General features: G+C 43.8%; 1 protein-coding gene across 2 annotated transcripts; it reads left to right on the forward strand.

The window, feature by feature from the left end:
• Positions 1–204: 204 nt before the first annotated feature.
• On the forward strand, positions 205–13432 carry ddhd2 (DDHD domain containing 2). Of its 2 annotated transcripts, none has more exons than XM_078285013.1 (18): positions 205–309; positions 913–1120; positions 2700–2892; positions 3444–3631; positions 3760–3849; positions 4151–4271; positions 4384–4473; positions 4558–4699; positions 4917–5125; positions 5239–5306; positions 5427–5546; positions 5630–5725; positions 6087–6269; positions 6916–7071; positions 7926–8028; positions 8145–8306; positions 11009–11177; positions 11347–13432. In XM_078285013.1, the coding sequence occupies exons 2-18, from the start codon at positions 1001–1003 to the stop codon at positions 11426–11428; spliced, it is 2292 nt and encodes a 763-aa protein (XP_078141139.1). In that variant the 5' UTR covers positions 205–309; positions 913–1000; the 3' UTR covers positions 11429–13432. The 2 variants fall into 2 exon arrangements, with proteins under 2 accessions (XP_078141139.1, XP_071755794.1); XM_071899693.2 differs by having other exon boundaries at positions 232–381.
• The last annotated feature ends 308 nt before the right edge of the window (positions 13433–13740 follow it).

Here is a 13740-nt window from a genome sequence, read left to right on the forward strand (position 1 = left end):
CATCGTCATCATCATCATTTTCAAGATTAATAATTGCATAATTGCTTTCACGTTCTTCGCCCGTAATCCTCACATCTCGGCCACTCAGAGAAACTGACAGAAAACTCCGACTATCCCAGTTGTATATATACCGCTTTGTTTGGTCGTTCATGTCCGCTCATCTCGTAGTTGTAATATTTCCGACAACACATGAACGCAGTATCTGACAGGAGGCTATCCTTGGCTAGCCGAACTAACGTTAGCTACAGCGAGACAGTCTGTGTTTTAAACAGCAAATACAAATCTTGTGCATTTTAGGATACGTGGTTGGTAAGTTTAACGAAACGACTGACTGTGACTCGTGCTGTAAAGTCAATAACACCAGGACCTGAAAACTGAAAAGTGAGTGTCCTATCCAGCCAGCTTAGCTAGCGTAAACCCTAACCAACGTTAGCAACCACTGGCCTCTGATTGTGTTTGTTTCGTTCTTGGTAACGTTAGTTTATTTCCAGACAGAAGACAGAAGGCTCTCACTACACAAGCGATTGAACTTAATCTCATTCAAGCTCAGTCAAAGGCGTAACGTACATTAAAGATAACAAGATTAGACATGTAGGTAACTAAGGTTGCTACATAGTTTCTGTACTTATCACCCTTAACATGGGTGTCTCTAATTCCCATCATCAGTGCGTCACATTATGGCTCGGAGTGATCAGACAGGTGCCAGAGTTTTCTGAGAACTGGGATTACTAGTTAACTAGCTAGGTGTTACCTTGTCAGTCTTATTATCCCCATGGTTTATGTTGTTTTGATATGACTAAATGGTGGTTAACCAAACAGTTTAGTGAAGATATTTGTAGTTGTTCCATTACAAGTTTGGCATGTTTTTACTGTCTTTTAGCTTTCTCTTTACATTGTCTTGTCTCATTCTAGGTACAGCTGGACTGGCACAGGTCCTGAGTTTCTGTGCCCACCTCCCCCCTCCCGTCAGAGCTGAGGGTCGGGGTCAGGGCTCGGGGTAATGTCACACAGCCCTGATGAAGAGGGGGGTCTCTCTCCGGCTGCCCCCACCATCAACGCCCAGGACCTGTTTGACACCCCCTCTCAGACTTTGGCTAGTGGAAACACACCTGAGGCGCAGGTAGTTGTCTGTGTCTGTATGTTTGTGTTCATGCCTGTGCTTATGTATGGGTGTATATGCAGACATTGACCTTGTACAAACATTCATAATTCCCCCTGCTTATGGTAGCCTATATGGGCCAGTGAAACTTCCCTAAAACCCAGCATTGTTATATAACACAGGTAGTTTAGACAACTCCGTCTCTAAGTTCTTACATGGCCGTCCTTAAATGGTTGTCCTTGTATTTATTATTTCATCAGCTACTAGGAGGAGTGGGTGCCACATGCTGTTATGATTGTCCTTGACCTTTATATATGTTACTGTATGTGTGCAGACCATACACACAAACACGTGTGTTTAGAGCTCAGAACATTTAAGGACACTTAATGTGTGAATGTTTGTTTGTGCTCCAGTCGTCCTGGAGAACAACAACTGCTGCCGTCTTTTGCCCTACTGGGTGACTATGGAAATGGTGAGCCTGTGGAGCAAGGAGGGGGTGGGGGCATCTGGAAGTCACATACCGTCCCTCTGTATGCGTTTCACAACATAATAAACTTACGGACACAGTAACTAGTGCAGAGGACACAAGAAAAACAGCATGGGGGCTTAGGCTACAGTCAGTATGTGACTGTATACTAGTGATAAACTAGAAAACATGGTGGGATGGAGTATTATGAATCACTTTCATGAGGGTTTAGTGATGACAGGTTTTGTGTGGTGCACCAGCGAAAAGATTTGTGACTAGGATGTACTATACAAGCAAATATTTAGAGGCTGGAACTTTGAGCCATTGCCAAACATTGTACACACAGGGTGGCATTACCTTGTTGGTGTCTGATTTTGAGATTTAGTTCCAAGGAAGGGCGTACCATGCACATTTACAGTTCACTGACAATCCATCCCCAATGCAGATTACGCAGATTACACTAGAAATCTGATTGCTGATTTGGCAGCTGTGTGTGATGTGGTTGTGTGTTGTTGTGACAGGCGGTGGCAGTCTCTCTCTCCTTCAATCCAGCACATAAGATGGAGTAGAGCAGCAAAAACACTACTCAGTTCACCGGAGGCTGTGAGCTCTTCTACTTAAAGATAGGCCCGTAGAGTGAGCCAGATGTGAAGTGAATGTAGACTGATGGTGACAGGATGGCCACAGGATACGGTGACGGCGTTGTTTTTGGATGTGTGATATCCAATAGAAATAGGTTTGTTTACAAGCTGTAGCTGTGTCAGTGGGGGAAACAGAAGGAGACAAGAGATGGCTTGTAGAGGAGGGAAGAATAAAGCAGGGCTTTGTGCGTCTGCCCAAGGGGAGGTCTGATCCTTTCCTGTCCGACTGTCCTCTGCCTTGTCTGATGGTCTCAGGTTCCTTGATAGGAGCTTAGTAGAAGCGCATAGACTGAGCTCAGACTTCTATAATTACTTATTCCTGAAACTACAGAGTTGTGCGGAGGACTGTCCTAAGGGGAGCAAAAGACAGGTATCTACAGTATATGGTAGGCTTTTGCTTTTTACATAGGAATTGGAGCAATATTGCCGGAATGAAGAAGAAATATTCAGCTTTGTTGATGTATGGTCTTGACAGTGCTGACATTTCTCCCAGGTGTCGCCAGTGGTGGATGAGGCCTCACCTTCTTCTACCTCCTCCTTCGAGATGCTTGACATGGAGTCTGTTCCACCTCCTTACCAAGTAGTACAGCCTCACTGGTTCTTCTGTCGACGGGCTGATGACAACACCTCTTGGCTTCCTTTCAGTAGAGAGGACTCAGAGAAACTAGAGAATGCCTGTACCACTGGTAAGCGTGTAAATGCAGATAATCTGTGTGGGTATGTGAAAAGTTGGAAAGCAGTGAGAGTGCTATAAACAGCTGTGGGGAGGATGATGTGTCATAACACTGCTGCTGCCAGCACTGGCCTGATGCCCACTAGGGCACTTGACTCTCCTGACACAACACGTTCACTGTTACTGTCAGTTTCAAGTGTAAATTGAAGTTCAGTTTCAGGTAAGCTTTATCAATGATTTAAAAAGTTTCATTTGAAAATTAGATATTTACCATTAGGAAAAAAAGTTGATGCCTACACTTGCAAAATGATTGCTAGCACGAAATAAAGTTATTAAAGTTAGTTGTCATCATAAGGTTTTTAAGGTTTGCAGTTTTTGAGGATTGAATCATCTCTGTTTTTGAAATACTGACAAATAAATCAAAATTTTCCGTAATGGGTATGTAGCGTTTTGGTAAGAAACCCTTTGTTTGTATCCGCTTGTGTACGTGCGTGTGTGTGTGTGTGTGTGGGTGTGGGTGTGGGTGTGGGTGTGGGTGTGTGTGTGTGTGTGTGTACTGCGCAGTAGGAGAGGAGGAGGTGGTGGTAGCTGTGGATGGAGAGCGGTATGACGTGCGTGTCAAGGAGAGGATGCGCTACGCTGTGTACTGGGAGCAGGCTCCCTCTGAGGTGCAACGCTGTACCTGGTTCTACAAAGGAGATAAAGACACCAGGTTCATGCCCTACCCCGAGGACTTCAGCAGCAGTCTGGAGGTAGTGTGACACGACAGCTGAGTCCTCACCACTGCAGTGCTATGCAAGTGTAAGGTGCTGTCATTCCCACAGCTACTGGTCTTTTTATCCCTCCCTCCATCCTGCTCTCTCATCCTTTCATTTCTCAGGATGCCTATATGATAGCGGTGACTCTGGATGAGTGGAAGAGGAAGCTGGAGTTCCCTTCAGGAGAGACAGTCATCCTGCACAATCCCAAGGTAGGACCTGCTTGTAAATTATCACTATGTACAACATAATTAAAACCACAAAACCACCTTACTAGATGATTTCTTTTTTAGCTGCAACCAGCAGCTAGAATAAGTCACTCTCTCAGTCAGTCCCAAAAACTTGTTTGTATAGTTTACGCTAGGTTTGCTACTCTAAATCCCAGGGGAGTCCATTTTGGAAGCGCCAAACTAGTCGCAGTTTATCACGGATTACGTGCTTGTTTAAATTTAGGTATGATGTTTCCTTGCCTTACATGTCCTCCTCTCTTCCATTTCTACTCTCTTTTCTCAGCTGATAATGCAGTATCAACCAGTGGGTTTGCAGGATGAGTGGGTCTCCTCTCCCTCTGAGCAGACCCGTCCTCGAACAGTCAAGAGGGGAGTGGACAACATCTCTGTAGAAATACCAGATGGTATGTGTGTGTCTTGGGCAGGGGGTAGTAAGGTTTATACTGTACTATAGGCATGTTTCACAGCACCTGACCTGTATGAGCTAAACACCTTCCCCTCTGTATGTGTTTTCAGGGGAACCAGAAAAGGTGGACCACCTTGTCTTTATGGTCCATGGCATCGGCCCTGCATGTGACCTGCGCTTCAGATCCATCATACAGTGTGGTAAGTGCGTGTGTGTGTGTGTGTGTGTGTGTGTTTGTGTGTGAGTGTGTTTATTTAGGATTCCTTGTCTCTTTCCCTCTCCAGTGAATGACTTCAGAAGTGCATCCCTGTCTCTGCTGGGCTCTCATTATAAGCGTAGCCAGCTGGAGGGCAAGGTGGGCAGAGTGGAGTTCCTACCAGTCAACTGGCACAGCGCTCTACACGGAGACGCCACCGGTGTGGACGAGTAAGTAGAGGGAGAGAGAGAGAAGAGAGAGAGAGACAGAGGACAAAACAATATTCCTCTGCTATACCATACATGCTTATATGCCTATTTACAAAGAGCTGTGAAACTCAAGCTTTGAATCTGGATCTCCTTACTGTATTTTTCATCCTCCAACCCCCTTCCCTCCCTCCCTCCCTCTCTCCCTCCCTTCCTCCCTCCCTCCCTTTGTTCTTCCCAGGGACATCCAGAGGATCACTCTGCCCAGCATCAGCAGGCTGAGACATTTCACCAACGACACTCTGCTGGACCTGTTCTTCTATAACAGCCCCACCTACTGCCAGACCATAGTGGACACAGTGGCCTCCGAGGTCAACAGGCTGGACGCTCTCTTCAGACAGAGACACCCAGAGTTCACTGGGGCAGTTTCTGTAGTGGGGCACAGCCTGGGTTAGAGACACCACACACACACACACACACACACACACACACACACAGTCATAAAAAAGTGAAACCTAAAAATGCTAAATTCCAACCTCTCCCTTCTCTTTTTCTTTCCCCAGGTTCGTTGATCCTGTTTGATCTGTTAACCAATCAGAGGACTGGATCAGGAGAAACCGACAGAGAGGGGGTACAGTGGCATTCCCAGTAATAGATAACATTGTTAAAATACCGACAAAAAGGATTGCAGATTTCTCTACACTTAGATAAGAAAATCTCTGTCCCATTGTGTTTTGCCCTGTGCATTAAGGTGCCTTGTGATCAGCCCAGTCCACTGACCTGTGACACCCTGGAGCAGACTCTGATCCGACTGGGACTACAGGAATACCTGGCTACACTACAGAGAGAAAACCTAGACCTGGAATCACTGGTAACACACACACACACTGGACATACACACTCAAATGTAATGTAGAGTCAATTAACTGCTTTACTCTTGTTCTCTTCTTGCAGGCTCTGTGCCAGGACAGTGATCTTAAAGATCTAGGAATTCCTCTTGGACCTCGGAAGAAGATCCTGAACTACGTCAGGAGGAAACGAGTTCAAGAGGTCAGATACAGCCTGAAACCTTCCTTTTGTTTTTTTTCTAGAATATCTATGGTCTAGTTAGTAAAAGTGGCCATTAGACCCCCTTTACACCTGGCCTTAACATGCATCTCATATCTGGATACCATTTAGCTGAATTACATTGGGTGTGTGTCATTTAAAAGATGGTGGCTGCTCATCAAGTTGTGCTTTTATATGTACTTTTTCTAACATTTTGAAATGCAGGAAGAAGCCATATTAGGCAACTGGCATACTCTAGACACTGTAATAGCAGAGGAGAAGGATGTTTTATGCAGCTGCTTTTCTTAAATCTACTGTTCAGATTTGGCAGTAATTCCATTAACTGTTTTTTCAATCTCAATAGGACTGTAAGGCAGGGATGGTGCTTCTGGCCCCAGGGCTGCAAGCTCCACCTCCAGATTCCTTGGCCATTGATCACCATGGTAACCAGTCTTCAGGCTTGACACCACAGCAGTCCCAGTTCCACAGAGCGCAGTCCATCACCAGCGCTGTAGACTATGAATACTTTGACGTGGGCATCGGACAGGTAGCGCACACATGCACCAACACACACTTATTGTGCTTGGGAGTTAACAGTAGCTAAACGCTTTGGTATATCACCTTCCTGCTTCTCTCCTCCCCTGCTTGCCTGGACAGACCAATGGAGGCATAGCCAAGGGACAGGTCTGTCTCCCATGGTGTCCCCATGCTCTCTAGCTGTGTCCCTAGTTATCTTTGATTTCACCATGAGTTTTTCTTCACATATGGTCTGGTCAGGGAAAACGTTGGGTTATAGACGTATGTAATTTACATGAGCAAAAGGGTTTCCATGGCTAAGTCACATTGTATGGTTAAAAAACCTCTATGGTTGAGGCTTTATCCATATATGCCCCATGAAGTTGTATCACACACCCACTGCCTGCGCCCCTTCTATCCTGCATGAGTGCTCAGTTCCCTGGTTTCCCCTTAGCTGCTGTCATACTCCCTGGCTGCTGCCTTGATGTCATGAAAGCTAGTTTGGCTGTGGTTTCAAATCATCATTGTGCACCAGTGGAGTATTAACTCATTTCCATCTGATAGTATGGATCTATAGATGCTCTACTTTATGTTCTCTGAGAAAATTGTGTTAAATCATTAATGTTTTACCAAATTTGATAGAACACATGTTTCTGCCCCTCTCATTTCTTCCCCAGGTATCCATTAACTACCCACAGCTGGTGTTCCAGCCTCAGACCTTTTTTGCTTTTGGCTCTCCCATTGGAATGTTCCTGACGGTCCGCGGGCTTAAACAAATCGATCCCAACTACACCTTCCCCACCTGCAAGAGCTTCTATAACATCTATCATCCTGTGAGTAGTCACATCCTTACCGCACCTCCCCATTCCAGCACACGTCCTGCACTCAACCCTGTAAAGTATTACACCAGCTTTCATTTGCCACGGTTACACTTGTCTTTTCAGTGCGACTTTAATCATCCAATCCCACCAGGATGCATTAACTGGGCAGCTCTGAATTTTACCAAATCACATTTTGCTTACAGTGTAATCCAGTAAACCAGACCTGCCCATTTAATGCATTCTGGTGTGACTGAATGGTAAAATTTGCATTGAAAAGACAAGACTGCAACATTTGATCAACGAACCATTTTATGACAAGAAGATTGGGATCAGTTTCACTACTATGCGGTCAGTACTTAGTGCCGTATAAACAAAAATAACATTTGTGTTTGGATGAACTGAACCAAATTGAGTTTATTGCACATTTACCATTTTCATTGGGTGAAACTGAGGCCATCTGTATTGTGTTTATTGATCTTGGTTTGATAATATGACTTGGTGAGTGGTTGATTGAGTAAGTGTTGATTGAGTCATTTTTCCAGTTATCTGTTAGGGCATATTAGGGTTATTTTGTGGTTTTTCGTTCATGCACTCTTTGTAGGGTTTGACTGTATTTTAATTCAGACTGCTTCTGACAAACTCTGTCAGGCTTAGGCCTGAATGGCGCCCCGGGCAACCCAGTCACACTGCAACAACAAATGTGCCAAAGTGTTAGCATGCACCGTTAGTAGCAAAGAAAATATATACTAGACAAACAGATGTCTTCTTTTCGCATAACACTGTGTTGATGTTGATTTATCAAAAGTTGGTGTATTGCTTGAATAACACAATGTTAAATCCATCTTTTCTTCTTTATCTGTGTGTAGTATGACCCAGTGGCCTATCGGATAGAACCCATGATTGTGTCAGAGGTGGATCTGGAGCCCATGCTAATCCCTCACCATAAGGGTCGCAAGAGGATGCACCTGGGTATGGCTGTCTGTTTCTGTCTCCCTGTCTCTTTCTGTCTGTCTACCTAGGCAGTTTTGAGGAAAATCACGGTTTGTTTACTGAATTTAATGCTACTGTTTGTTTCTGACCCATAGAACTTAAGGACAGTTTGACCCGTATGAGCATGGATCTGAAGAATAACGTCTTGGGATCACTGCGGACGGCGTGGCAGTCCTTTGCCAGACTACCTGTGGCTGCACTGCCCCCAGTGGACGAGGGAGAAACTACAACAGAGAGAAACCTTCAAGAGACACAGGGTATAAACAAGCACATCTCCCTGACTGTGTGTGCGTGTATGTGTGTGTTCGGATGTGTGGATGTTGTGTGTATGTGCACTTGCCCAAGTGTGTCTAACCTTATCTCCTCATCCCTGCCTGCATGTTGCTCCCCTCCCCTCCCCTCTTCTCTCTGCTCTATCTGGTGGTTGGTTCTACCTCCCTCACCCCTGACCCTTTTACCTTGAACCTCAGCCTCAGCAGCAGTCACTGCTTCTGCCAAGAGGGAAGAGAAAAGTGCTGATTTTTGGACTAAAATACTGGAGTGGCCCAGGGCCCTTCATATGCATTACTTCCAAGGTAAGCCAGGAGAACCACTTGGCTTGAATGACCTGAGTGAATGAACTCATTCTAGCTCATTATTAGTTAGCGGTCTGGTTAACTACCACCCAGTCCTCTTTATACAGAGAACTCTCTGATAAACTGCCTGATATGGTGAACGTGAGTCTATGGTAACCTGTGCCATATTCAGCCTCTTATTTAAGTCCCCTGCCTTGGATTTGGACAATAAACCTCTCTTGTATCTCTACATTTACCTGCATACAGAAAGAGGCTACATCAATTACCACCATCACTAGTTTTCATTGCAGAAAAGATGCCACTTGATCTGCAGTGTTGATAGAGACTATTCTACTCAATTAGTCTGGTTCACTTCAGCACCCTCGCTCCCTCACAAATAGCAAATCTCACTATTAGTGTATGTCAATATTGCAGCAGGCTCTCACTATCCCATACAATGCCTGCTATGCTTAGCTTGTCTGCTCCTCCCTCTCCCCATGCCTAATTACACTACTAGTGTAAGTCTGCTATAGTCTGCTATACATTACATCTAATCTTCAAATGCGATTTGCCTGTAAAGATACTTCCTCCTGGCCCTTCCTTCCCTCTGCTGCTGACAGTTATTATTGGCTGAATTCATTGTTTGCTTCACCATCGCAAGCAACTTGAGAAACTAGTCCATGGCAGTCCGTTTACTTTGTGTAAGCTGAACAAATAAGACAAGTTGGACAATGTTGACCACAGTTGCAGTTTGTCCACCCAGAATAATTGGCTGCAGCTCAACTTTTAGGGAACATCATTCAGCAGCAGCAGGTCACATAGCTACACATCCTGCCCATTTCTAGACCAGCAGTTCAGTTGCTATCTGAGTGCACAGTTAGAGCACATCTATGAAATTTCTTAATTTCTTTCTTCCCTTCGTCACTTCCCTATATAGTGCTGCAAGATCCAAAAAAATGAGATTCCTGAGGTAGAACAAAGCACGGCAGTGTTTTTTTGTATACCCGCCATGTCTCCGATTAAAGGAATAGATGGCTGGGAAGAAATACTGTAATGCAAAAGTAGGCCTTCCTCCAGTTCTCAAGGAACAGACTTGGATCAACATGGGATAAATGACATATTACCATATAACTTGAGATTTTAAGTGCTGGTATGTATTTATCAATGTTGTCCAGAAATACAAGCCTGTAAACTCAGGATTAGATTATCGGAAATAGCCATTCAGAAAACTTAAGAAGGTAGCAGCTTCCATTTTTAGATTTGTAGATATATCTACATTCCTCTAGACCTGCTGAGGTCTCTAAATGACTAGTCTATTTTTTATTATGTCCTTGTTGAACTATGCAATCCCTGAGATGGTAACCTTTTGTAGGCCCTCATAAGATCACTCTTAAGATAACATTGTGTGACAAATGCCGTTGTAAAATGACATAACATACCAATGGACGCAGTCCCTAATAATCATTCAAATCTGTCACCCAACACAAAACTAACCCACTATACATGAAACAACTCAAAACCAGCAGTAAGTTAACACCTGTATTACCAATTGATATAATAGACATCTACTCCAGCAATCTAGAGGTCAGTGAAAAAACGTACTTACTGTAGACCCACCTTATCAAACACAACATCATGAAATAAGATGGTCCCCATCCCACAAAAGCATAATGGACTACTACCACAATTACAATCAATGCATACAAAAAATAACTTGTTGCCTAGGCAAATGTGTGATACATCAGAATAATGCATTACATCATTATCACAAATCCCAATTAGACTAGAATGAAAACCAGCAGGACTTTGACTTCTGACAGCTGCAAATTCAACCAATTCCCGCAATATTTGTGAGAACTTGCAATTTTGCAAAATTACTTTTCACATAAATAGTCAAATCAGACCATATGTCAGCAAACTATGTCAACCTTTGTCTTCTTAAAGCTTTCTACAACCAGCCACTCCACAGTGGAGCTTTAGAGAGGCAGGAGATGGAGGACAATGAGTTGTAGTTTATGTGAGTTGTAATCACTCTTAGAGGTGTAAGAAGCTCTAGGCACTTTGTTTTTCATTTAACCTGCACTATTATAATTTTCATTTATCCTGAGCCCTTGGTTCGTGTACTGTTTGTGAGAAGAACACAAAGTCTACCTCAAACATAAATGGGCGATTTATAACAGCAGCTCCACTTTCTTCCTATTCTCTCCCCTCTGTCATCTGAACCATTCTCATTTTACCAAAGAGGATGAGTCAAAACAGATGGCTGCTTGCCCAACAGCTACTGTATTGTGTTGTCCTGTGTAGTGTGTGTGTGATCCTCATACAGTGAGATCAGGCTGTTAGCGTGTGTCTCTTGTCTGTGTGGACTCATCATGTTCGTGCTTGTTTGACCCCTGTCCCTGCAGGAGTGTGTGAGGAGACCGAGTCCTTGGCGTCAGCAGAGGAGACAGAGGAGCGTGAGATCAAAGTGGGGATGTTGAATGGAGGACGGAGGATAGACTACGTACTGCAGGAAAAACCCATCGAGAGCTTCAATGAATACCTGTTTGCCATCCAATCTCATCTTTGCTACTGGTGAGTCATGCACACCTGTTTATGTGGTCGCAGGGGCGGAGTAACTGTGCTCCTCTGTATGCTGTGTGTTCCAAATATCCTCTTTGTTATATTGCCTTTTACTTCCCTGCTTTATCATGCTGATTTTTATTTTAAATATATAACATCTTCTCCTCTTTGTCTCTGGCAGGGAATCTGAGGATACGGCTCTGCTGCTGCTGAAGGAGATTTACGACAAACTGGGTGTGGCCGTTGAACAGCCACAGCAGTAATAAAACTTTTACGACTACAGACTTACTTATTAACATGATATAACGTTGTTATAAAAGTCAAAAGATGAAGGACAGCTGGCAGAGCCAGAGGCTGCACAATCCTCCTCCAGAATGCCTTAGTGTCTGAGTGTTACCTGCCTGCCCCGCCCTCTCCTCAGACTGTGGAGACTGTCTAAGGTCAGGCGATCTTGGTTCAGATAGTTCAATCAACCGAACTTTGAGTCGTTCACCTAAAACCAAACTGTAGGACTGCGGCTGAACCATGTTGTCCCAGGATGGAAAGTAGAGTCTTCCCTGAAGGCTCTACTTGGTTTCTGACATTTGTTATTGATCAACCCAATAATCACTGTCATGCCCCTTATCAGCACTTTTCTATCTTTCTTGCATTTTTCTTTTTTTTTTTCTTTTGCACTTTCACTTGCTACAAATCATTCTCGTATCATGCGTACAGTTGAGTGATAATGGAGAACCATAATTACTATCATGTGTGTTGAACAGAGCATCTCTGTGTTTGACCTTGGAAGCTTTGAGATCTCCCTTGACCAGAGGCGATCTCTCTTTGCCCCATGGGAGACCAGAGTCTGGAAGTGGGCTGTTGCACTGGCAGCAGTACGGTCTCTATGGAGGAGGTCAAAGCTACTTCAGCCTTGCCTGAGACTTTATCATTCTAATCATCCTTTGACCAGGCCAGGTGGTTTCTTGTGGTTGACTAAAAGATGTTTTGTTTCTCACATGGAAAATGCAGGTTCACATCTTGTCTGTTAGACATTTCCTGATAGTTATATTGACACTTGACACCAAAAGCTGCTATGCCTAGAATTCTTGTGCAATGTAATTATAATGTTGATGTCACTCCTTTTTTGATTTCCCAGATCTAATCCTATACTAACTGGCATGGAAAGTGAAGTAGACCTTGCCTTCTAATAACATTATTATTTATTTGTTTGAAACAAGTGTTATATAGTTTAACTTTTTTTTATCATATATCTATCATATATATCTGAATGAAGTAAACCTTTGGAAGAATTGTATCAGAAATGAAGAAAGTGCGGAATTTCAGGTGCTTGAAAGGACAAGCAGTTTCTCTGTTCACGCCATGTGTGTATATGTGTGTGTGTGTATACAGTATAGCACTGTGCATGCTGTGCAGGAAGGCCAGTCACACCCTCACTCCCCAAGGTGTGTGCCAACCCTCGCCCATTCTCCTCTTTCTGCTCTCTTGCTGTCGACCCCAGCTTCCACCCCCAGTGTCGTCCCACAGGTTCTACAACAGCTGCACATTCCCTATCCTGACAGACGGTCAATTCCAAGGCAGACCAGCGTCACATACACACATTTATGACCTTTGCATAATCTAAGGGCCAAAGCATATATGTTCCTATCATCTGCCCTTTCGTATTAACATGTTCTTTGCTGCCTATATTGCATGCACTTTCTCCTTTGCTCTGTTGGAGTGACCTATTCTAACCCTTTACGTGACTCATATCTTCTGCACTGTCATCGGCCCACAACCTCCACTACTACAGCCATAGCATAACCTGTAACTCCTTTTGGTGTAACCTCCTACTCACAATAAATTTGTTCATCCTGATGCAGACGCAAATGAATAGGCAAGGAGGCACATGTTCTTCTTTGCCCTAGAAATACATTGTACACTTAAATTGCCCTAAACCAATCAAAATATCTTCCTGTGGTTTTGTAACGGGTGGTTACAGTGAGAAAGAGGATTGTTTTTCTTGAACCTCCACATCTCCTCAGTGTCTGCATTTCTAAATGTATCAAACAGTTCTGCACAGAAGTAGGCCTGCATCTCTGGTCCCTGACTGCTGTAACTGTTGCTCATGACAGGTGTCACCCGGGCCGTAACTCCTATGTTTTTGCACTTCATACCAGTGTGTTGGTCCATACCAAAAACAAATTGTACTCCTTTCTAAGTACATACACTACCAGTATGGTTACATGTGGTGTGTGCCATAATAAAACATTAAAAAGTGTCATGTTTTATTCTTTGCAGTTCATTGGAGCATGCTCACTCTGGTCAGTGTCTTGAAAATAAAGTAAATGGACATCCAGCAGTATTCCTGAGTAGGCAGCCAGTCAGAACATGTAGGCCATGACGACTTTTGTGACGTTGACATAAAAATGTTCAAAGCTTTATCTAATCTGCAGAATTGCAGTCCATTGAACCTCCTCTTTAAGTTGAATTCACAAGGTATATGTTTCGTTTCCGTCATGATCAGTGGGGAAAAGAGGTCAGAAGAATACAAAAAAAAGTATTTTTTCTGCAATTTACAAACTTGAGCATGCGCACT

Source organism: Centroberyx gerrardi, chromosome 8 (genome assembly GCF_048128805.1).
Source record: "Centroberyx gerrardi isolate f3 chromosome 8, fCenGer3.hap1.cur.20231027, whole genome shotgun sequence".
Classification (NCBI taxonomy): domain Eukaryota; kingdom Metazoa; phylum Chordata; class Actinopteri; order Beryciformes; family Berycidae; genus Centroberyx; species Centroberyx gerrardi.

What these genes read in the sequence shown, in the direction of transcription:
- ddhd2 (XM_078285013.1), top strand. Translation starts at nt 1,001, where the DNA reads ATGTCACACAGCCCTGATGAAGAGGGGGGTCTCTCTCCGGCTGCCCCC. An exon ending in CTCTGTAGAAATACCAGATG is followed by an intron (nt 4,272 to 4,383) that starts GTATGTGTGTGT and finishes ATGTGTTTTCAG; the next exon opens with GGGAACCAGAAAAGGTGGAC. An exon ending in TGTAGTGGGGCACAGCCTGG is followed by an intron (nt 5,126 to 5,238) that starts GTTAGAGACACC and finishes TTCTTTCCCCAG; the next exon opens with GTTCGTTGATCCTGTTTGAT.